At 45.9% G+C, this 24,249-nt stretch overlaps 1 protein-coding gene across 1 annotated transcript in view; it reads left to right on the forward strand.

Moving 5' to 3' along the window:
* The window catches only part of CUL5 (cullin 5), a 118,461-nt gene that overhangs the window by 77,290 nt on the left and 16,922 nt on the right, over positions 1 to 24,249 (forward strand). Inside the window, exons 11-17 of the mRNA XM_075337434.1 lie at positions 1,663 to 1,727; positions 2,711 to 2,843; positions 5,267 to 5,398; positions 8,653 to 8,776; positions 12,565 to 12,740; positions 20,874 to 21,035; positions 21,149 to 21,267. Coding sequence (XP_075193549.1) covers positions 1,663 to 1,727; positions 2,711 to 2,843; positions 5,267 to 5,398; positions 8,653 to 8,776; positions 12,565 to 12,740; positions 20,874 to 21,035; positions 21,149 to 21,267 — 911 coding nt within the window. The remainder of the gene's footprint in view (positions 1 to 1,662; positions 1,728 to 2,710; positions 2,844 to 5,266; positions 5,399 to 8,652; positions 8,777 to 12,564; positions 12,741 to 20,873; positions 21,036 to 21,148; positions 21,268 to 24,249) is intronic.

The raw sequence follows: 24,249 nt of genomic DNA on the forward strand, positions 1-24,249 counted from the left end.
AAAGGCTCACTACACATTCTTCCTGCTCTGCAGCTTTTGGTTGAAGGCTCACTACACATTCTTCCTGCTTAGCAGCTATTGGTTGAAAGCTCACTACACATTCTTCCTGCTCTGCAGATATTGGTTGAAGGCTTACTACACATTCTTCCTGCTCTCCAGCTATTGGTTGAAGGCTTACTACACATTCTTCCTGCTCTCCAGCTATTGGTTGAAGGCTCACTACACATTCTTCCTGCTCTGCAGCTTTTGGTTGAAGGCTCACTACACATTCTTCCTGCTCTGCAGCTTTTGGTTGAAGGCTCACTACACATTCTTCCTGCTCTGCAGCTATTGGTTGAAGGCTCACTACACATTCTTCCTGCTCTGCAGCTTTTGGTTGAAGGCTCACTACACATTCTTCCTGCTCTGCAGCTATTGGTTGAAGGCTCACTACACATTCTTCCTGCTCTGCAGCTATTGGTTGAAGGCTCACTACAAAGACATTCTGCTATGTAGCTGTTGGTTGAAGCCTCACTACACATTATTCTTGCTCAGCAGCTATTGGTTGAAAGCTCACTACACATTCTTCCTGCTCTCAAGCTATTGGTTGAAGGCTCACTACACATTCTTCCTGGTCTGCAGCTATTGGTTGAAGGCTCACTACACATTCTTCCTGCTCTGCAGCTATTGGTTGAAGGCTCACTACACATTCTTCCTGCTTAGCAGCTATTGGTTGAAAGCTCACTACACATTCTTCCTGCTCTGCAGATATTGGTTGAAGGCTCACTACACATTCTTCCTGCTCTCCAGCTATTGGTTGAAGGCTCACTACACATTCTTCCTGCTCTGCAGCTATTGGTTGAAGCCTCACTACAAAGACATTCTGCTATGTAGCTGTTGGTTGAAGCCTCACTACACATTATTCTTGCTCAGCAGCTATTGGTTGAAAGCTCACTACACATTCTTCCTGCTCTCCAGCTATTGGTTGAAGGCTCATTACACATTCTTCCTGCTCTGCAGCTTTTGGTTGAAGGCTCACTACACATTCTTCCTGCTCTGCAGCTATTGGTTGAAGGCTCACTACACATTCTTGCTGCTCTGCAGCTATTGGTTGAAGGCTCACTACACATTCTTCCTGCTCTGCAGCTATTGGTTGAAGGCTCAATACGCAGACTTCCTGCTTAGTAACTATTGGTTGAAGCCTCACTACAAAGACATTCTGCTCTGTAGCTGTTGGTTGAGTATGGAGTCAGAACAGCAAAGCTCCGTACAAATCGCAGCAGATCAGCTATTATTCAGTGCAAATAGGAGCTGGCCTTTAGCCCCTGAGAGAAGCCAATAGGCAATGTTCGGAGCTGCGCTATCCCAGCTGTGCACAGTCTCCATCCCACTGCCACAAACACTGCAGACGAACCGTGGAGGTGCTTGATGTCAGACCCCCCACGAATCTGATATTGCTGACATATCTGGAGATTATTAATATGAATACTAGGCAACTTTTTTTTTTAATTTTTTGTTTTTGCATTTCTGAGTACAAAAAAATGCAAAAGTAAAAAAAAAAAATAACACCGCTTCTCTTCATTTAATTTGTTTGGGGATGTTTGCTTTTGTTTGGAGGGGGATGCTTCTTTTTTTTTTTTTTTTTCTACTTTTATTAATTTGAATTTACGTAATCCATTTCAGGCGTATAAGGCCGTTGTGAATGATGCCACAATATTTAAGCTGGAACTGCCGCTAAAGCAGAAAGGGTAATGTTTTACAGTTAATATTTTATATTTTCACGAATTTTTTTTAGAGCATTTTGCCAAGCTTCACCTTTTTATTTTAAACTTTTGGTTCTAAAGTTTATCCCTCCCCACTGATTTTACGTACTCCTGTAGGTTAGGCTACAAGAAAACGCCACTTTTATTTCATCCAGCTCTGTGCTCTTTAAGAAGCTCAGACTTGGATCTAGGTGTAACGTCTTTCCTTGTGGAGAGTGACATGGATGGCATAGCCCACAACCAAATGGGATCTCATACTTTGCACTGATGAGGGGCAAACCCCCCCCTCCCCCTTAAACACCATATCTGCAAATTGGGATTCTGGATTGGCTTTTATCCCCAAGTCATATGGCAAGGCTCGGTATAGGGTCGATATTGACTATAAGATTGCTACTTCCACTAGAATTCAAGTCTTCTTCCTCTCTGAACAGGCAATTTGATTTGCATATTTAATTTCCCATGGCTTATAAGCCTCCTTTCACTGACATGTCAGCCATGTCACTCTGAAATGTGATTTTTACCCTGGCTATGGATAATAAAATCATTAATGGAGGCTTATCCATACCAGAGTACAAAATGCAACTCAAAAAACGCGTCCCATTCATTCAAGACAAGTGGCCACACACATTGCCCATATTTATCAAAGCTTTGAGAAGTCGCAACATTTTTGGATAACTCGAAATTGCACAAAAATATTGTGACTTTTGTTGTTTTTATGTTTTGTTTTTTTTCTGTGGTTTTGTTGTTTTTATGCCAGTTTTTCCCAGCTCTTGTTATGATACACAGGAATCTGGAATACCTAGATCTCATTGAGTGTTTTGTTTTTTTTTTTTGTTTTTTTTTATGTACCGGTACATGTTCTGTCTTTGTATTTCATGGCTAGAACACTTACCCATCACAGACTTTGCAGCTGTTCACTCTGGGAATTAACACATTATAGTTTCCCTAAAATAATTTTTTTATTATAGGGTGGGATTGAAAACACAGCCTGAATCAAAGTGTCCTGAATTACTTGCAAACTACTGTGATATGTTGCTACGAAAAACACCGCTCAGTAAAAAACTGACATCTGAAGAGATTGAGGCAAAGCTGAAGGAAGTGGTAAGAGTCAATGAAGTATTTGTATGGATATACAGTATGTAGTTGTGCGTATATATGATAGGAGTATATCTGTGTGTGTGTGTATATACGCACAGATATTTCCTTATTTTTGAAAGAAAAGTACTTTTTTTTTTCTTTCTTTCTTTCAATGAAGCTAACATTCAATTAAACAGAAATACACTCTATACATTGGTAATGTGGTAAATGACTAATCTAGCGGCAAATGTCTGGTTTTGAATGCAATATTTACATAGGTGTATAGAGGCCCATTTCCAACAACCACCACTCCAGTGTTCTAATGGTACATTGTGTTTGCTGTGTTAGAAGGCTAATAGATGTTTAGAAATCCCTTGAAAACCATTGTGCAAGTATGTAAGCACAGCTGAAAGCAGTTTTGCTGATGAGAGAAGCTATAAAACTGACCTTCCTTTGAGCTAGTTGAGAATCTGGAGCATTACATTTGTTGGTTCCATTAAACTCTCAAAATGGTGAGAAAAAGAGAACTTTCATGTGAAACTCCACAGTCTATTCTTGTTCTTAGAAATGAAGGATATTCCATGTGAGAAAAAATTGCCAATAATCTGAAGATTTCCTACAACGGTGTGTGCTCTCCTCTGAAGGGAGTAGTACAAACAGGCTCCAACCAGAGTAGAAAGAGAAGTGGGAGGCCGCGGTGCACAACTGAGCAACAAGACAAGTACATTAGAGTCTCTAGTTTGAGAAATCGAAGCATAACAGGTACTCAACTGGCAGCTATATTAAATACCTGCAAAACGCCAGTGTCAACATTTACATTGAAGAGGCCTGGCTAATAAAAGGAAAAGATTAATATGGGCAAAAGAACACAGACATTGGATAGAGGAAGATTGGAAAAAAGTGTTAGAATAAGGAAGGCTATCACTGCATTTTGCAATGCCATGCCATACCCTGTGGACAGCGCTTGATTGGAGCCAATTTCATCCTACAACAGGACAGTGACTCAAACCACACCTCCAAATTATGCATGAACAATTTAGGGAAGAAGCCGGCAGCTGGTATTCTTTCTGTAATGGAGTGGCCAGCCCAGTCACCAGATCTCAACCCTATTGAGCTGCTGTGGGAGCAGCTTGACCATATGGTACGCAAAAAGTGCCCATCAAGCCAATCCAACTTGTGGGAGGGGGGAAGCATGGGGTGAAATATCTCCAGATTACCTCCACAAATTAACAGCTACAATGCCAAAGGTCTGCAAAGGTGGAATTGCGGCAAAGGAGCATTCTGTGATGAAAGCAAAGTGTGAAGGAGAAAATTATTATTTCAAGTAAAAATCATTATTTCTAACCTCGTCACTGTTTGGACTATATTTTCTATTCATTATGCAACTCATTTGATAAATTAAAAGTATGATTTTCATGGAAAAGACACAATTGTCTGGGTGACCCCAATCTTTTGAACTGTAGTGTATGTATATGTATGGGTGAAAATTCCACGGTGGAGCTACTATATGGTTACGACAATAAGATTTACTTTTTAGCAAGAAAAACAACTTGCTAATGTAAATGTGCGTCTTATGGTCATGATGCTGATGCAGCATTCTGTGATCAAAGAGAATGCTTATACAGCCGCCTTCCTGCTCATAGAGAACTGTGCAGCACTGTTCTCTCTACCATTTCCTGACAATGACCAGTCTGGTGCAGTGCAGAAGAGAAGGACCTGCACACCTCTAAAGCTTTAGTAATGTTGCAGGTGCTGATGAGATGAAGGAACTTTCAGGTCATATATGCTCATTCACATGCATAGAAGGAATTTCAAAGTGTGTGTGTGTGTGTGTGTGTTGATGTAGCTGTGCTGTGCAAGAATGTGTTGATGTACCTAAGCCCTGCAGGAGTGTGTTGATGTAGCTGAGCCGTGGGAGTGTGTGTTGATGTAGCTGAGCCGTGGGAGTGTGTGTTGATGTAGCTGAGCCGTGGGAGTGTGTGCTGATGTAGCTGAGCTGTGCGTGTGCTGTAGTTAGGCTGCTGGCAATTTAGTGTAGGATAGGAAATTCACATTTTTTTTTGTTAGAGGTCACTCTTTAAAATACGTCATATGTATTAGACTGTGGGGCTTAAATGTCCCAGTCAATCAGCTGTATGTTAGGGTCCTGCAGTCTTCATTTTCCAATAGGTCACTGCCCCTACTAATAATACATGCAGATGCATGTGTGCCCCGGATTGTAATTCCCTACAGATTAATTTCATGTAGGTACCTGGGACTGTTATACTAAGCACAGAGCCGTGCTGTGCGGAGCAGCTAAATGATGCATTTTGGAGCTATGCCGCCTCTTTTCATGGGGTTGATAAATCTTTATAAAGAGAACCGCAGCAATCCTCTTGTGTGACCGTGGTCTGTAGTTATTGCTGTTATGTAGATTTAATCGTGACTTGTGTTTCCGCCTTTTACAGCTGCTGGTGCTGAAATATGTCCAGAACAAAGACGTGTTCATGAGATACCACAAGGCTCACCTCACCAGACGTCTCATCCTGGACATCTCTGCGGACAGCGAGATCGAGGAGAACATGGTTGAATGGCTCAGGGTAAAAGAAAGATCACTTTACAAGAATTTACAGAATTTCTTATGCCTACATTGAGACTAGCCTAATTTTATTTTTATAGGGTTTCGTCGCTGCATGCCAAATCACTGGCATTCATTCTCGATGGTGAGCTGGTGTTTTCAGAGATCAATTTGGTCTTTACAGCTTAATGGCTGCAGGTTGTGGGAGAAAAGCAGGAGGCAATTATAAAACTGCTGATGTCCCAAAAACCATGGCACTATATCAAAATTGTCCAACACCCACATCTAAGGGTATGTGTCCACGATCAGGACTCAGACGCAGCGGGTCCTGACCTGCGGGCTGCGAGTCTCCTCCGCAGGAGACCACAGAGTACCCATGATCAGGATTCGGAGCGCTGCGGTCTCTCGCTTGTGTTTTTCCTACAGAGGACTCGTGCAAATCCGCAGCAAACAATTGACATGCTGCGGTCTGGAAAGGCACACCGCAGATCAGTGTTTTCTGCGGAAAAAAACAAGCACAGTGGGCACGGGATTTCTATAAATCCATCCACTATGCTTGTACTGTACAACACACCGTTTTGGACGCAGCTGGAGCACACTGCATCCAAAACCAAAACACTGCAAACACTGATTGTGGGCACGCAGCCTAACAACTGAGATTTATAGGTGACCAGAAAAATGGCCGCTGTGGCAGTAGCTTCTAAGCTGTAAGTAAAAATAGGATCAATGCAGGCTGTTTATTACACAGGTGGTATACTACAAACTGCCCAAAAAGGTCTGCTGATTCCTATAGTCCCATAGGGGGACTAGTAAAATAAAAAAAATTAAAAAAAAAAAAAAAAACCTAAGAGTTCAAATCACCACCCTTCTGCACCCCCTACCCTATTTGCTCCATTGAAAATTACAGGGTTAAAGAGAATTCCTACTTGCATGTAGTGTATTTAGAAACACTTCTATATACCTATTTATTTTTTACTGAAAGAGATCTGATTTTGATGTCATATATTATAGTGTTTGTTTTGTTAAGTTGGGTGATAACTGAGGGGGTGAGGGGGTGGGGTAAGGGGACTGCGATCCCCAGGGCTGTTATACTTGTTTTTTTGGGGGTTTTTTTTGGGAAAAATTCAAATAAAAAATATCTGATTTTAAAAAAAAAATAAAAAAAAAAATTGAAAGGGTTAAAAAAATACACATTTAGTATCGCCCGATCTATCAAAATATAAGATCAATTAATCTGATCATTAAACAGCATAGCAGCCAAAAAAAATTCCAAACGACAAAATTGTTTTTTTGGCCGGCGCACATTTTGTGCAAAATGCAATAACAAGCGACCATGACGTAGCAACTGCACAAAGCTGGTATCCTTAAAAACGTCCGTTCGAGATGCAAAAAATAAGCCATCACTGAGCCCCATAGCCCGAAAAATGAGAACGCTACGGGTCGCAGGAAATGGCACAAAATGTGCACCACTTTTTTGGGGAAAAAGTCTGAATTTTTTAACCTTTTTAGATAAAAGTAAACCTATACGCGATTGGTGTCTACGAACTCGTATCGACCTGAGGGATCACAACGACACATTAGTTTTACCATATAGTGAACACAGTAAATAAAATACCTCAAAAACAATCGTACGATCACCCTTTTTTTTTCCAATTTATCCGCACTTGGAATTTTTTTTATTTTTTTGCTGTTTTCCAGTACACTATATGGTAAAACTCATGGTTTCATTTAAAAGTACAACTCGTCCCGCAAAAAACAAGCCCTCATATGGCAAGATTGACAGAAAAGTAAAAAAAGTTACGGCTCTTGGAACAAAGGAAAAACCGAAAAATGAAAATTGCTCGAGCGTGAAGGGGATAATCTGAGTGCAGCATATTGTAGGGGTAGAGATCCTGATTCCAGCGATGTCACTTGCTCAGCAGTTTGTGGTAGGTTTCACTGTTTTATCAGCAAATTATCTCTGCAAGACTAGGTGTCACCTGCAAGTTAAGGCCCTGTCACACACAGAGATAAATCTGCGGCAGATCTGTGGTTGCAGGAAATTGTGGACAATCAGTGCCAGGTTTGTGGCTGTGTACAAATGGAACAATATGTCCACAATTTCACTGCAACCACAGATCTGCCAAAGATTTATCTCTGTGTGTAAAGTGGCCTTTAGTCAGGCTAATCTGTGTAACCCCGCCTCCACCACTGATTGGCAGTTTTCTAATAATGTTCAGTGTACACAGGAAGCTGCCAATCAGTGGTGTGGGAAGTGGTTTCACAGTGAGAGAAAACAGGGATTTTATCAAATCTTCATCAATTAGTCCAGGAAGCGATACATAGCTGGAATCAGAGTCTCTTCCCCTATGTCATGCTGCTCTCAGATTCCATAGCAAAACCCTGATGACAGACTTCCTGGGACAAACTGTTCCTATGTCTTAAGAAAGTTTCACCTCCACCTAAATTGGACTGAGTGATGGCCACCGAGAAAACCAGAGCAGGAAGGCATGACTGGCCTGCTACCCAAAACTTGAAATAGCTAAGGCCAGAAAACAGGAGTTGTTATACAAACTATATACTTTCACACGGATGTCTAGCTTTTCTGGATTCCTTAACCCCTTAACGACCCATGACGTACTGGGTACGTCATGGATCGTGTGCCGTTAATCTCCGCCCCCTGCCGTGGAAAAATAAAAAAGTTACGGCTCTCAGAAGAAGGGGAGCAAAAAACGGAAAGTGCCTGGGGGCTGAAGGGGTTAAAGGGGTTTCCTCACAAACAAAGTTGATTTTAATCAGTAGATCTTGGAATAATAATAATAATTTCCATAATTGAATGTGATTGAATAAAATGTTCCTGTGCTGAGATAATGTTCTATATGTGCCCCTGCTGTGTACTGTGTAATGGCTGTGTCTGACCGTACAGGGACATGGTCTGATCATACCACAGCTCCTGGGCAGGTGATGACGCAAAAGATAATACAGGCATTACAGCAGAAAATCATAGATGGTTCTTTCTGTGAGGTAAAACATTTCCCTGCCTGTTAGTTCTTTTTTGCAATTCCGTACTGTAATGTCTGTATATACTGTGCGTCGCTCTGCTTGTGTCCAGGTTTTGTTTTGTAGTTTCCATCACTCCCCATAGACTTCAGGAAACTTGTGCAGCAAAATCGCCAGTTGCATCTTTGACTACTGAGTTCATGATTTCATTATTAAGATGGTAATGTTTGTCATTGCTGTCCTGTGACCTCGGAGGACGGCGTTGCTTCATGGTGCTCTCTTATGATTTCTCTGCAGGAAGTGGGAATGCCCGCAGATTATGTCAACAAACTGGCTCGAATGTTTCAAGACATAAAAGTTTCTGAAGATTTAAATCAAGCTTTTAAGGAAATGCATAAAAACAATAAATTAGCCCTTCCAGGTAGGAGGATTATCAGATTCATTGCTCTGCACAATGCTGAGCCCACAGATAACCGGTAGTGTAACAGCAGGTTGATGGCGGCTATACTATACACATAAATGCTATGTCTAGTTAAATGCAGTATCCGTAGTAATACCCATGATGAGAGATGCCAGCGTCACTACCCTGTACCAAGTCTTCTTTGATCATTTGTCCGCATCCAACATAAGCCATTTACAAGAATATCCTATAAAGAGAGGGGCAGTATATTAAAGGGACTATAGCAGTAGTATTAACCCTTCCAAGCCATCTATACGGACATGTAGGTCATAGAATAGTGAATAAAATGATACCTTGATATCTGGTGTCTTATTCCAGAGAAATCCTTGTTTCTCTCTTGCCTTATTGGGGGACACAGAACCATGACCATGCTGTGTCCCCCAATGAAGGCTCAGAGAAAAAGATTTTACGGTTAGTACACAAAAATCTTGCTTTCTCTCTCGCCTTATTGGGGGACACAGCATGGTCATGGTCCTGGTCCTGTGTCCCCCAGTGAAGGCTCAGAGAAAAAGATTTTGCAGTGAGTACACAAAAATCTTACTTTTTCTTAATAAATGAGCTGTGAACATCTGTGGGTCGTACATAGATCTCCCTAATCTGCCTCCAGAGCTTATTGTAAATAAAAGGGGAGTTACCAGTGTGAGACATGTAATGACTGACAGTCTGCTCTCCTGATCTAAGTGTCGAACACTGGTAACACCCCCTTCCACCTAAAATACATTATAGAGGCAAATTCTCAGGGAGATATTTATCTGGCCCATAGATTTTAACAGTTAATTTACAATTACAAAATCATGGATTACTCAGGAATAAGAGATCAGATTGCAGATATCACGGTATAATTTTATTCAGCTTCCTATGACTTACATGTTCATATAGATGACTTAGGAAGGTTTATCCTACTGACAGTCACTTTAAAGCTACTTGGCGTAAATGTCCTTTTTGAGAAATGTTTGACATGTTAGGCCGGTTTCACACTTGCGTTGTTTTGACGCAAACGGAATCCGTCACCAATGTAGTACAGTTCATTTATTTACAGTGGAAGCGAGACACCGTGCTTCCTGCACTAACCGCATGTGTCCACACGGTGTCGCGCTTACACTGTAAATAAATGAACTGTACTACATTAGTGACTGATTCCGTTTGCGTCAAAACAACGCAAATGTGAAACCGGCCTCATAGTGATATTCCTAGAATGTGATGGGTGGGAGCAGAGCGCCAAGACCCCAACTAAACTTTGAGATTGAACAGAAGAGGTGCTCAGCGCTGATTGATTCATCTTGAATAGATTGGCGAATTTATTGAAGTGGAATTGAATTATTTGTAATTTGCTCAGAATAAGCTCAGTAATATATTGACCTGCTTGCTTCCATTTTGCTAAAATCATAATATAAATATATATAAAAATTAAATGTATTCTTATATTTTTCTGGCCTCTTCACGCTTCGGAACTTCTCGAGTCTTGTGTGTTGTAAGGTTGTCAAGGGAGGAATTTGGGTTGAAGACTGCTAATGGAGTCCTCATTTGGGATATCCAGAGACTGTGCCGTATTAGCTGTATATCAGTGCCAATATATATCAATGTATATAAGACACAGAACACACAGACATGCTCTCCCTGAGTCAGCATCAGCAACTGAACTCGTTATATATTGAAAGAAACTTAATTATTACAGAAGGCACCTTCGGCCTTGAAAATGATACACAGAGTTTATGGGAGTGTCACTCCCCTATTTCTCCCAGCATATTGTACAATACATCTGTTCATTAAAACATTCTTTCTATGTGGACACTACTGATAAGAGTTTGTGGCTTCACATTTTAGCTTCATTATCTTTGGTTAACTCCTTCATGACTATACAACTTTGAATTATACTATGGGTCTATGCGATGGCTACGTAGACAGACAGATAATTATACATCTACATCTACATTTTGATTACCGTATTTTTCGCTTTATAAGACGCACTTTTCCTCCCCAAATTTTGGGAGGAAAATGGGGGGTGCGTCTTATAAAGCGGTAGCGGGGGGGGGGGGGGTCCTGTCTGAGGCGATCGGGCGGGTGCCTGTGGCTGCATGCAAGCGCCCGGGTACCTGTACTTGCATGCAGCGGCAGCCGGGTACCCGTGGCTGTGTACGGGCGGCAGCGGGTGCTGTGTGGGGTCGGCAGCCAGGTACCTGTGCTTGCATGCGGTGGCAGACGGGTACCCATGGCTGTGTGCGGGCGGCAGCCGGGTGCTGTGTGCGAGCGGCAGTCGGGTGCCCGTGCAGGTACTCGGCTGCCGCCCTCACACAGTCACCCATCTGCCGCCCGCACACAGCCATGGGTACCCGGCTGCCACCGCACGCAAGCACAGGTACCCGGCGGCTTGTACGCGGGGTGGGCGGGCAGCCTGCTGGCTGCCACTCTGTGCATGCGGGGCGGGCGGCTGTGCAGCTTACCAGTTGTCCGCGGTCCCACTTTCAAATGATGGCGCCGGTGGAGCTCTTGGATGAGAGCTCCATCTGCGCACGCGCTGCTCCGGGAGTCAGCGCGTGCGCAGATGGAGCCCTTGGATGAGAGCTCCATCTGCGCATGCGTCGCTCCGGGCGCCATTACTTGAATCGGGACCGCGGACACACTCCACCACTGAGCCGTCGCCGCCGCTCCCACTACTGAGCCGCCGCTGCCACCACTGAACCGGGACCGCGGACACACGCCACCAATGAGCAGTCCCTGCCGCTGCCACCACTGAGCAGTTGCCGCCGCTCCCACCACTGAGCCGCCGCCGCCGCTGCCACCACTGAACCGGGACCGCGGACACACGCCACCACTGAGCAGTCCCTGCCGCTGCCACCACTGAGCAGTCCCTGCCGCTGCCACCACTGAGCAGTTGCCGCCGCCGCTGCCACCACTGAACCGGGACCGCGGACACTCACTGCACCGGCCTGCTGCACGGCTCACACGCCACGGCTGCTGCCGCCACCACGGACCCCACGGATCCTGCCACCGCGGACGCCACCGCGCCTGCAACCACGGCACCTGCAACCACGGACCCCGCTGCCACTGACCTGCCGCGCCTGCCAGCACAACCTGTGCCTCCTGTGACCCCGCTTCACCACCACTGCTGCCCCCCTCCGGTAAGAGAACACCGGAGTATAAGACGGACCCCATTTTTCTTTTTTTTACCTTTTTTATGTCTAAGTTTGGGGTGCGTCTTATATTCCGGTGCGTCTTATAAAGCGAAAAATACGGTATTTATATACACATATATATACACAGATATTATTACATTTGAATAAACAAGCTATGGCTCAGTCGACCTCCACAAGGTCATGGTCACATACCACAACATTATGATCTCCACTTTGCGAATGGACGTCCCAGCATAGCGTGAATTAGCCTTTTTTTCCCTCTACATTTTAAATTTATTATGCCATGAGATCTCTCCAGTCCTCAGAGCCAAACAAGCTATATTCAATTCATGGACAATAAAATTGAGAATAAAAATCTGCAAATCAAATTTCCCAGTAAAATCCGAGCAATTTTACAATCTCGAATCTTGGGTGTGATTACCTGAAAATGGGCTTATAGGTGAAAGCTAAAAGGGCGCAGCTCTTGGCTTCACCCCTTTGCCACTTTTAGTGTCTCAGCATTGGCTCCCATCGATTTAAAAGTTTTAAGGTGTGAACGTGACCTGTCAGAAGCTTTTTGGAAGTGCACTTGGTCTTTACTTGATTTAATGTAATTCATTTTGTTTTCTTTTTCAGCTGATTCTGTGAATATTAAAATTTTAAATGCTGGTGCGTGGTCGAGGAGCTCTGAAAAAGTATTTGTATCTCTGCCCACTGAACTGGAAGACCTTATTCCCGAAGTGGAGGAATTCTATAAGAAGAACCACAGCGGTAGAAAACTGCACTGGCACCATCTGATGTCTAATGGCATTGTACGTGTGAGCGGTATCAGATCTGACATCTGGGTGTTCTCATGCCTAAGGCTAGGTTCACATTTCCGTTGTTTTGCATCAGTCACATGCATTGCTTGATGCTTGTGACTGATGCGTTGTACAACGGATGACAATAATTGGATTTAGAAAGCGGATTCCGTTGTAAAACGAGAGCGATCAGCTGATCGTTCACAGTAGCTGGCCGCCGAGAGATAGTCTGATCGCTCTCAAAAGCCGGTGGCCAGCTAATGAGAGCGATCAGCTGATCGTTCTCAAAAGCCGGCAGCCTGGAGATCAGCTGATCGTTCTCAAAAGCCGGCGGCCCGGAGATCAGCTGATCGCTCACAGCAGCCGTGTGATCAGCTGATCGCTCACAGCAGTCGGGTGATCAGCTGATCGCTCACAGCAGCTGGCCGCTGGGTGATCAGCTGATTGTTCGGCCGCCGAGAGAGAGCATGCGCAGCGAAATCCTAAGGATTCCGCTGCTCAAAAAACGTTACTCTGCGTTCCTGCCGCCCGACGGCGAGTCGTTCCACAACTGATCAGTCGGGCGGAGGATGCAATGCTAGGGCATCAGTCACAATCCGATACTCATATAAGTCTATGGTAAACAACAGAATCCGCCAAATAGATTGCGTTTATCAGACGGCGGATTGTCACTGATGCAAAACAACGGAAATGTGAACCTAGCCTAAGGCTCGACTGGAGCCCCCCCTCCCGAGTGTTTACTCAAAGGGTTTCTGTCACCGGATTCATGCTGCCCCTTATTCCATCTTAAGTTGATTCACAGCCAAGTGTTGTCCAGGAATTGGGCATATCTAATATATAAAGCTTAATGTGTGTATGTCCGGGATTGGCATCTGCACCGTCGCAGCTACAGCCACAAAATTTTGCACACTCACACTTCTGGACCCCGAGTGAGGCTATGTTTTGAGGGGAAATTTTAACCCCGCGCTTTAGTTATTCGACAAAAAAAATCTGCCTCCATTAAAGCGAATGGAGCTGGGAGCCACAGTGCAGCCAGAACTTCCGAAGAATGCGCAACCACGCCCTTATATGGAATGTTGGCGTGTCACAATGCAGCCAGGGAAAGAGACAGAGAGGCAGAGACAGACACAGGGAAACAGACAGACAGGGAAAGAGACAGACACAGGGAAAGAGAGAGGGAAAGAGACAGACAGGGAAAGTGACAGACTATTTTGTTAACAGCAGTTATTAACCCGGGAAAAGCCAGGTAGTACAGCTAGTATTATATAAACGCTCACTTTCTTCGTCTTTTCATTGGGGACCGCAGCAACCATGGGTGTACACTATTACACGAACTTACAACTAAGAAAAAAGTCCAAGGTTATCAGTATACTTCTCCGTTTTCATCAGGCTCATGTATAGACTAGGCCTAAGTGATGTATCTGTAAGGTTACTTGACTGTGCGTTACTCTCTGCTATGGGAGACCCTGACATGTCAGGTAGGCCGGCAGCAGCTAATGTAACTGTGACCATGATTGTAATGTTATTGAGGCCAACTCGATGCACCAGAGTGGCAGTACAGAACAGGAGAATTTTAAAGGGGTATTCCACTACTTAGATATTGACGACCTATCATTGGTTGTCAGATTGGTGGCGTCTGACGCCAGGCACCTGCACCAATCAGGTGTCTTCTCAAGTAACTCCTATTTTTAGCTGAATAAGAGCTGAGCTGCAGTCAGTGTTTAGCAACGGCCACAAAGCAGTGAATGCCATTGTTCTGGTCCAATCCGCACACTTTTTAGGCTGATTTCACATCAGCGGTATGACCGGAGCATGTGACTGGAGCTTGCCGCGATGCCTGTGAACTGTATAGAACTGTACTGCATTTGTGCCGGATCCGGCAGTGCGGCAAAATACCGCCTTACAGAGCTAGCTGCTGAATGTCGGACCACTAACGATCTGATATGTATTTGACAACCCCTGTAATGGTTAGTATTTTGGAAGCTTTTTATTTTTTTAAGCCGGTTGCGCCTTGGACAGCCCCTCTTACACTCCTGTTTTCTTTGTCGCTCTATTGGGAGACCCAGACAATTGGGTGTATAGGCTATGCCTCCGGAGGCTGCACAAAGTATTACACTTAAAAGTGTTAAGCCCCTCCCCTTCTGCCTATACACCCCCCGTGCTCTCACGGGATTCCCAGTTTTTAAGCTTTGTGCGAAGGAGGCAGACATGCACAGCACAGCTCCACAGATTGGTCAGCAGCAGCTGCTGACCAGGTCGGATGGAAGAAAAGTGGGCCCATATAGGGCCCCCAGCATGCTCCCTTCTCACCCCACTTTTGTCAGCGGTGTTTGTTAAGGTTGAGGTACCCATTGCGGGTACGTAGGCTGGAGCCCACATGCTGTTTTCCTTCCCCATCCCCCTCAGGGCTCTGGGTGAAGTGGGATCCCTCGGTCTCCAGGCACTGAGACCGTGCTTCATCCACAACTCCTGTGGAGACTGCTGGATAGGAGCCGGGTTCCGTTCAGGGACATGGCCCTGCATCTTGAAGGTACTCTGTATCCCTGTAGGGACCGTGCACGGCAACACCTCAGCTTTGCTGGGTGTGCTAGTGCACCGGGGACCGCGGCGCTGACCGGGTCTATATGTGCCATTACACACTCAGCGTCGCTGAGTGTGTTTATATGTAGGGGCTACCGCGCTAACCGCCGCTGCCATGTGAAACTGCGGCGCGGCTGGGACTTGTAGTTCGCCGGGGACTTCGGCGTCGGCCGCGCTTTTACGGCGGCGACGCTTATACTCGAGTCCCCGGCTTTCTTGCGGCCTAGCTTCCTTTTTCCCGCCCTCAGCCCTGACAGGCAGGGGGAAGGGCGGGACGCTGCACGGAAGAGAGGGACAAACGAGCAGCATGAGGGCTGGAGCATGCTTTGCATACTCCACTCCCCTCACTGTGCAATGTGTGAGACGCCCACGGCTCCCTTCTCTCGGCAGGACGCCGCAGCCATTTCCTGTCAGCTCCTCCGACGCTGCAGAGAGGGATTAACCCTGGGAGACCCAGACACGGTCTCTGGTGGCCTCACAACCACTTTAGGCGGCTGGTAAGCAGCACATGTGGTGTTAACCCCATGGTGCTGTAGTGTATTGATACATTCTGTGTTATTACTATATACTTTACACTGTATGAGCACAGTTCATTATGGCTATTTACCCTTTTGTGTTAATCAGGGAAAACAATAGCATGGCGCCCACAAAGACAGGGGTGCCAAAAAACTGGATTATTATGCTGCCTGCGCCGCTTGTACGACCCAACAGCCGGCAGGTCCCATTGACCCTCATTGTGTGCAATGTGTGGCCCCTGTGACTCTCTTCTTCAGCCAGAGCATCTGCTAAGAGGGGCCCAGGGGGAGACACCTGTTGACACGGTCCTTAGTGACGGGGATGGAGTTTGCAAAACTCTCTGAGACTATGGCTGAGATACTAGAAGCCTTGCAGTCCAGGCCGGTATCTCAGCAAAGGGACTCTGTTGAATCATTGTTCCCTGGCCCCCCTCAATTGGACCAACAATGTCCTCCCGGGATACATTCCAGGCTGAGGGTTCTGACTTAGACCCCAGCCCCAGACCGACTAAGCGGGCTCGCTTAGAATTTCCCTCGACATCATGTTGTTCAGGGTCTCAGCGGGGGGAATCTCCGGTTGATGATGCGGAGACAGCTGATCAGGTTTCTGATCCTGAGGGCGCTCTCAATCGTAATACTCCAGACGGGGACGCCATAGTGAACGATCTCATTGCGTCCATCAATCAAATGCTGGATATTTCTCCCTCAGCTCCTCCGGCGGAGGAGTCAGATTATCAGCAGGAGTAATTCCGCTTCAGGTTCCCCAAGCGTACACCGAGTATGTTTCTAGACCATTCTGATTCCAGAGAGGCAGTCCAGATTCACCATGCTTGTCCAGATAAGCGTTTTTTCTTAGCGCCTTAAGGATACACGTTGTCCTTTTCCACCTGACGTGGTTAAAGGTTGGACTCAGTGTCTCAGACCTCCAATCTCACAGACTGGCGGCTAGATCATTACTTGCAGTGGAAGATGGAGCCTCGCTCAAAGATGCCACTGACGGGCAGATGGAGCTCTGGTTGAAATCCATATATGAAGCTATCGGAGCTTCTTTTGTCCCAGCATTCGCAGCCGTATGGGCGCTACAAGCTATCTCAGCAGGTCAAGCGCAAATTGAAGCAGCCACATGCACGGCCGCGCCACAAGTGGCATCCATTACCTCCCAAACCTCGGCAACGCTATTAGTGCTGTCCTGGACTCTGCGAGCTGTACGGCGGTTGCGGCCGCCAATTCGGTGGTACTCCGCAGGGCCTTATTGCTACGGGAATGGAAGGCAGATTCTGCTTCCAAAAAAGCGCTTAACCAGTTTGCCAATTTGTGGCGACAGGTTGTTTGGCGAGCGTCTGGATGAAGTCATCAAACAATCCAAGGGAAAGGATACATACTTACCCCAGTCCCAACCAAACATATCCCAACAGAGGAGAGGGCAGTCGAGGTTTCGCTCCTCTCGGGGCGCGGGCAGGTCCCAATTCTCCTCGTCCACAAGGTCTCAGAAAGACAAAGGAGCTCTGATGCATGGCGGTCTAAGTCACGTCCTAGACAGACCACCGGGGGCGCCGCTAACAAAGCGGCTTCCTCATGACTTTCGGCCTCCGCTAGTAGCATCCTCGGTCGGTGGCAGGCTCTCCCGCTTTTGCGACACCGGGCTGCCACAAATAAAAGACCGCTGGGTGAGAGTTATTCTGTCTCACGGTTACGAGATAGAGTTTACCTCTCGTCCCCCGACTCGATTCTTCAGGTCATCCCCGCCTCCCGAGCGAGCCGAGGCTCCTCTGCAGACGCGGCGCACTCTGAAGGCTGAAGGAGTGGTGATCCCTGTTCCTCTTCAGCAACAGAGCCACGGTTTTTACTCCAACTTGTTGGTGGTCTCAAAGAAGGACGGGTCTTTCCGCCCGGTCCTGGACCTGAAACTGCTCAACAGACGGGTAAAAACCAGGCGGTTCCGGATGGAATCCCTCCGCTCCGTCATCGCCTCAATGTCGCAAGGAGATTTCCTTGCATCAATCGATATCAAAAATGCTTATCCCCATGTACCGATTGCTCCAGAGCACCAGCGCTTCTTGCGCTTCGCCATAGGACACGAATACCTGCAATTCGTGGCACTGCCGTTCGGCCTGGCAACAGCCCCACGGGTTTTTACCAGGGTTATGGCTACTATAGTAGCGCTTCTACAAACTTCCTGGGTCACTCGGTGATCCAGTATTTGGACGGTCTGCTGATCAAGACACCCTCTATAGAGGCATGCCAACGCAGCCTTGACGCTACCCTGGAGACTCTCCAGGGTTTCGGGTGGATCATCAATTCTCCAAAGTCAAATCTGACACCGGCCCAATCGCTAACATATCTTGGCACGAAGTTTCATACTTCAGCGATAGTGAAGCTTCCGCTGATCAAACAGCAGTCACTACGGAAAGGGGTACAATCTCTCCTTCAAGGCCAGTCACATCCCGGGAGGCGCCTCACGCACTTCCTGGGGAAGAGGGTGACAGCAATGGAGGCAGTCCCTTTCGCGCAATTTCACCTGCGTCCCCTTCAATGGGACATCCTATGCAAATGGGACAGGAAGCCGACGTCCCTCGTCAGGACCGTCTCCCTCTCTCAGACGACCAAAGCTTCCCTTCGGTGGTGGCTTATTCCCACTTCATTAGCGAAGGGGAAATCTTTCCTTCCCCCATCCTGGGAAGTAGTCACGACGGACGCGAGTCTGTCAGGGTGGGGAGCGGTTTTTCTCCACCACAGGGCTTGGGGTACGTGGACCCAGCAAGAGTCATCGCTTCAGATCAATGTTCTGGAAATACGGGCAGTGTACCTTGCCCTGAAAGCGTTCCAGCAGTGGCTGGAAGGCAAGCAGATCCGAATTCAGTCGGACAATTCCACAGTGGTGGCATACATCAACATTCAAGGCGGCACACGCAGTCGGCAAGCCTCCCAGGAAGTCCGGCGGATTTTGATGTGGGTGGAAGCCACGGCCTCCACCATCTCTGCAGTTCACATTCCAGGCGTGGAAAACTGGGAAGCGGATTATCTCAGTCGCCAGGGCATGGACACAGGGGAATGGTCCCTTCACCCGGGCGTGTTTCAGGAGATCTGTTGCCGCTGGGGGGTGCCGGACGTCGACTTCATGGCGTCCCGGCACAATAACAAGGTACCGACGTTCATGGCACGGTCTCAAGATCCCAGAGCTCTGGCGGCAGACGCCTTAGTTCAGGATTGGTCGCAGTTTCAGCTCCCTTATGTGTTCCTCCGCTGGCACTGTTGCCCAGTGTGTTACGCAAGATCAGGGCCGACTGCCGCCGCGTCATCCTCGTCGCTCCAGTCTGGCCGAGGAGGTCGTGGTACCCGGATCTGTGGCATCTCACGGTCGGCCAACCGTGGGCACTACCAGACCGACCAGACTTGTTATCTCAAGGGCCGTTTTTTCCATCTCAATTCTGTGGCACTCAACCTGACTGTGTGACCATTGAGTCCTGGATCCTAGCGTCTTCAGGATTATCTCAAGACGTCATTGCCACTATGAGACAGGCTAGGAAACCAACGTCCGCCAAGATCTACTACAGGACGTGGAAAATTTTCCTGTCGTGGTGCTCTGCTCAGGGTTCTTCTCCCTAGCACTTTGCCTTGCCCATTTTTTCTGTCCTTTCTTCAATCTGGACTGGAAAAGGGTTTGTCGCTCAACTCCCTTAAGGGACAAGTCTCAGCGCTCTGTGTTTTTTCCAGAAGCGCCTAGCCAGACTTCCACAGGTACGCACGTTCCTGCAGGGGGTTTGTCACATCGTTCTTTCTTACAAGCGGACGTTAGAACCCTGGATTCTGAACAGGGTGCTGCTGGTTGTTTAGAAATCACCATTCGAGCCAATGAGAGATATTTCTCTCTCTCACGCCTTTCGCAGAAAGTGGTTTTTCTAGTACCAGTCACTTCACTTCGGAGAGTGTCTGAGCTAGCAGCGCTGTCATGCAAGGCCCCTTTCCTGATTTTCACCAGGACAAGGTGGTTCTGCGTCCGGTTCCGGAATTTCTCCCTAAGGTGGTATCCCCCTTTCATCTCAATCAGGATATCTCCTTACCTTCTTTTTGTCCTCATCCAGTTCACCAATGTGAAAAGGATTTGCACTTGTTAGATCTGGTGAGAGCACTCAGACCCTACATTTCTCGTACGGCGCCTCTGCGCCGCTCGGATGCACTCTTTGTCCTTGTCGCTGGCCAGCGTAAAGGGTCACAGGCTTCCAAATCAACCTTGACTCGGTGGATCAAAGAGCCAATTTTCGAAGCCTACCGTTCGGCTGGGCTTCCGGTTCCCTCAGGGCTGAAGGCCCATTCTACCAGAGCCGTGGACGCGTCCTGGGCTTTGAGGCACCAGGCTACGGCTCAGCAGGTGTGTCAGGCGGCTACCTGGTCGAGCCTGCACACTTTCACGAAACACTATCAGGTTCATACCTATGCTTCGGCGGATGCCAGCATAGGCAGACGTGTCCTTCAGGCGGCGGTTGCCCACCTGTAGGAAGGGGCCGTTTTTTCGGCTCTATTACGAGGTATTATTTTACCCACCCAGGGATTGCTTTTGGACATCCCAATTGTCTGGGTCTCCCAATAGAGCGACAAAGAAGAAGGGAATTTTGTTTACTTACCGTAAATTCCTTTTCTTCTAGCTCTAATTGGGAGACCCAGCACCCGCCCCTGTTTTTTTGTGTACACATGTTGTTCATGTTGAATGGTTTCAGTTCTCCGATATTCCTTCGGATTGAAACTACTTTAAACCAGTTTATAATTTTTTCCTCCTTCTTGCTTTTGCACCAAAACTGGGAATCCCGTGAGAGCACGGGGGGTGTATAGGCAGAAGGGGAGGGGCTTAACACTTTTAAGTGTAATACTTTGTGCAGCCTCCGGAGGCATAGCCTATACACCCAATTGTCTGGGTCTCCCAATTAGAGCTAGAAGAAAAGGAATTTACGGTAAGTAAACAAAATTCCCTTCTTTATATCTGTGCACTGTGAGACTATTATAAGTGATTACATGTCGTGATTTGCTTCCTGAGTACTGTTCCTCATCTTTACAGATCACATTTAAGAATGAGGTGGGTCAGTACGACCTGGAGGTGACCACATTTCAGCTCGCGGTTTTGTTCGCCTGGAATCAAAGACCTAAAGAGAAAATAAGCTTTGAAAATTTAAAATTAGCCACAGAATTGCCGGATGCAGAACTGCGGAGGACCCTGTGGGTAGGGGCTTGTTGCTTTTCTATATATATTAGCACTCTACTCCCTTTTTTGCTTTTCTCTTGCTGTGTATACGTTCTGGCAAACCTAATATTATTGGTTTCCTCTTTGTTTAGTCTCTAGTAGCGTTTCCTAAATTGAAAAGACAAGTTTTGTCGTATGAACCGCAAGTTAACTCCCCAAAAGACTTTGCGGAAGGCACCTTATTTTCTGTGAACCAGGAGTTCAGCTTAATGTAAGTACTTCAGAGCCGGCCATCTTGATTGCTGCTGTTTGTATTGCAGAAGGGGGTCTCTGTGTTGGAGAAACAGGACAGAGACTGAGAGCAAGTATGAGATCTCACCGCCACACAGTTACAGACAAAAACACCCAATAACCCGTGGCCAAATATTTCTGTGCTCCAGGACACAACATAAACCATATGAAAGTTGTTATATTAAAAGGCAACTTCAGATCACCGAGCCATCGCAGGGTCTGGGAACACACATTCATTACAATGTTTGACTTGGTAAACACAGGATTCAACCTGTCAGGAGGATTTATAACACACTACAAAATCTGAGGCGTCTGCTCCAGAGACTGTGAGTGCACCAGGCCTCTGATCCTACATGGATATTGGGACAATAAAACTTTCACACCACTAATCAAAGCTAATTAAGGATTCACTTTCTAAGCTCTGTTTGTTTGTTTATTTAAATGTCCTTTTATTATGCCATCCCTCTGCTTTGTGCATATATTTGTTTCTTCAGATATTTTGTCATATCATGCCTGATGAAGGGACCTGAGATGTCTCGAAAGCTTGCTTTGTAACATCCTATTTTATTTTAGTTAGCCATTAAAAGGTATCACAACTTCAAAACTATAATTTTGTTTCTCCCACTGAGAGCAATCAATCGTATTGTAGAAGGCAAACACATGGGGTTATATCAGATAACACCTGACTGTGAGCAAATGTCTGCAAACTGATTGATAGCCTGTATCCATTTGGTACCCCAGGGAGCAGAAATGTATCTGACAAGGAGTTACAATGAGCCCTTCTATCCATTATTATTATTATTATTAATATAGCAGCATTTATTCCATGGCGTTTTACCTGTGAAAAGGGGTATACATAATAGGGACAAGTACAATAATCATAAACAATACAAGGCACAGACTGGTACAGGAGGAAAGAGGACCCTGCCTGCGAGGGCTCACAGTCTACAAGGGATAGGTGAGGATACAGTAGATACAATAGATACAGTATCCATCAGCTATAACAATGGTTGGAGTGAGGAGGTCCTGGTTTATTACCACTACGGTGATTGTGCAGTGAGAAAGAACATGCGGCCTCGACACCCCATTCTTGTGATCTGTAGTGACCCAGCAATACGATATTCATGACCTTTAGGCTATGTTCACATGTGGCGCTTTTTTTTTTCTTCTTCTTTTGCTGCAGAAACAAAGCTGCATTTTACAGTACCTGCAAAAGCCATGTGATATCAGACATCTCGTACACGCAGCTTTTTTTTTCCCCTTGACTAAATTTGAGAACCGAGGCATTTTTTTTAAAATCTGCATCATGTCAATTCTTTTAGCTTTTTTTTCCACCCATCGAAAGCACAAAAATGGTAGAATAACATGCTGCATTTTTGATAAAATCAACTTTGGTAACATGCACTGACATGCATAGACAACTCGCACTTGAAAAACACCATAACAAAAAGGTTTTCGCTGCAGAAGAGAAAAATTGCTGAAAAAAATGCCACATGTGAACATAGTATGACTGTGTCTAGTTCATTTTGGAACAACCTTTTTAAGAATTACACTCAAATGTAGTATAAATAGTCAGAAACGTTATCAAGGTTCTCACTAGTATCTGGAAAGTCCCTTTTTATATAAATAAAAACAATAATTTTATTAGATATGCATTATGGGTCTGTACGCACTGGGAAATTTGTGTTTCTTAAGAAAATTCCGCACCCTCTGGCAGAATTCCGCACCCTCTGGCAGAATTCCGCACCCCTACCTTCATTAAATATTTAAAAACATCAATTTTTATTAGATATGTTTAAAAATAAAATGTATCCCACACCGTGAGTGAATACACACAACCAACAAAAACACAAAATCGGACACAATGAGGCCACAATAGGGACCTCTTTAAATGCGGAGTTATCGTGGAAGTCTTGGTACTGTCTATCTAGGTTAGGGCAATAAGATCTAAATGCACCCTACATCAGTCTGTCCGCTACCTGTCAATGGAGATATAACTTACGTTACACGCACCCTAAAGTTAAATTGGTGCCCCCATTCCACGGCAGCTAGCCCTTGGAAGCTGCCCCTAAACTCCCTCATTAATTTAGATATAGGCAGTTTAGATAAGTGACCATCCTGAATAATTATTTAATTATCTAAACTGCCTATATCTAAATTAATGAGGGAGTTTAGGGGCAGCTTCCAAGGGCTAGCCGCCGTGGAATGGGGGCACCAATTTAACTTTAGGGTGCGTGTAACGTAAGTTATATCTCCATTGACAGGTAGCGGACAGACTGATGTAGGGTGCATTTAGATCTTATTGCCCTAACTTAGATAGTACCAAGACTTCCACAATAACTCCGCATTTAAAGAGGTCCCTATTGTGGCCTCATTGTGTCCGATTTTGTGTTTTTGTTGGTTGTGTGTATTCACTCACGGTGTGGGATACATTTTATTTTTAAACATATCTAATAAAAATTGATGTTTTTAAATATTTAATGAAGGTAGAATTGGTGGAGAAAAATTGATATACTGCCTCTAAAAATAATTTCTTTCTAGTTTGAATAAAGAATTCCGCACCCGCGGAAAAAGCGCACCCAAAATTTGCATGCGGATTTGGTGCTGTTTTTCCTCGGGTTGGTCCCTGCGGTTTTTTACCATTATCTATGGCAAAAATTGCAGGTACCTGCAGAAAAGAAGTGACATGCTACTTCTTTTTTGCTGCAGAATTTCTGCAGGAATACCTATAGGGGGGGAAAAAACGCAGTGTGCGCACAGAATTTCGTATTTCCCATAGATTTTGCTGGGGAAGGACTGCGGAAAGGTTATGAACAAAAAGCGCAGCAATTCCGCTGCAAAAAACGCACAGGGCCTAAGAGAGCAGCCAAGTCATGCATTCCAGAGCGATGGAAGAGCTCCCTGCCACCCACTATCCCTCAGTGGATTACTAGGGTCATTGACCTTATGCACATGGAGGATC

The sequence above is a fragment of the Anomaloglossus baeobatrachus genome, chromosome 2 (genome assembly GCF_048569485.1).
Source record: "Anomaloglossus baeobatrachus isolate aAnoBae1 chromosome 2, aAnoBae1.hap1, whole genome shotgun sequence".
Lineage (NCBI taxonomy): Eukaryota > Metazoa > Chordata > Amphibia > Anura > Aromobatidae > Anomaloglossus > Anomaloglossus baeobatrachus.